Source organism: Microtus ochrogaster, chromosome 4 (genome assembly GCF_000317375.1).
Source record: "Microtus ochrogaster isolate Prairie Vole_2 chromosome 4, MicOch1.0, whole genome shotgun sequence".
Classification (NCBI taxonomy): domain Eukaryota; kingdom Metazoa; phylum Chordata; class Mammalia; order Rodentia; family Cricetidae; genus Microtus; species Microtus ochrogaster.
The window spans coordinates 65,044,214-65,045,235 of NC_022011.1; the positions used below are offsets into that span (position 1 = coordinate 65,044,214).

Genomic DNA, 1,022 nt, shown 5'->3' on the forward strand with positions numbered 1-1,022 from the left:
AGAGAGAGAGAGAGAGAGAGAGAGAGAGAGAGAGAGAGAGAGAGAGAGAGACTGACTGACTATCAGGTGAAACAAAAAGAAACTCACGCATGCACGGTAACTGTTCCAAAACACAGTCCTCTGGGCCTCTGGACAAAATCCCGAGGCCTGGTGCGGGAAAAAGAGGCCGCGGTCCAGTGCCCTCCGCTCAAACCCTTCTTCCTAGCTCCTTCCAGTACTTAACTATGGCCTCCTTTTCTGGGTCACTGTTCTCTTCCTCATCCCTAAACCAGTCTCAGTCCCGCCCAAACCACCTTCCGGAAGAAACCCGAGGGTCCCTTGCGGTTTAGCTAGGAGTGCTACCGGCGCCCGTGTCCCCACGCGTGGGAGCCAAGCCTGCAGCACCCGTGACGGCCACTTCGAGGCGCGCGATCGTGCACGACACGAGCTCCAGGACCCTCGGCGGCGCGCCTCCCTGCACCGCGACCCCAAGGAAAGTGACTTGCCATGGTGCGGAGAAGACGCGCGGGCAGCGGGCAGCCTAAAGCGAGCAGCTGGCAGCCTAAAGCGGGCGGCGGGCAGGTTCCGCTTTCGCTTTCCAGTTCCCGTAGCCCCGGAGACCGAGGGCGGAAAGGCGGGGTCTGGCGCCTGCTGCCGGGCTGAGTTAGGCTCCCGCGTCTACGCGCCGCGTGCTCCGCGGGAATCTGGTTTTTTTCTGGACTGCTCTGCAGGATTCCTGGCCCACGCTCCTTGTACTCTGGCCTCTTCCAAGCTTTCTCAAGGCCAGTCTCCTGCAGCGCCTTCCCAGCGGTGGGGTCCACCCCTCCACCCCAGCACCTGCGGAATGCCCATAACAACGGGAAGACACGATCCTGACACCCACCCCACTACCTGGCCCCCGAGTTGGGGCCAGAGACAAGAGAAACCTAGTGCGGTCCTTAAAGTGAAACCAAAAAAAAATTGAGAAAAGAAAATGGATGGCGGAGCATGAAGTCCAATGTAAAGAAAAAGAAACTGAAATCGTGAGATACCAAATAGCAGAT

General features: G+C 58.6%; 1 protein-coding gene across 1 annotated transcript in view; it reads right to left on the reverse strand.

The window, feature by feature from the left end:
* Rbm43 (RNA binding motif protein 43) overlaps positions 1-778 on the reverse strand; it is an 11,511-nt gene extending 10,733 nt beyond the window's left edge. The window contains exon 1 of the mRNA XM_026790050.1: positions 486-778. Within this exon, the coding sequence (XP_026645851.1) occupies positions 486-488 (3 nt within the window). The 5' untranslated portion in view covers positions 489-778. The remainder of the gene's footprint in view (positions 1-485) is intronic.
* Between the last annotated feature and the right edge of the window lie 244 nt (positions 779-1,022).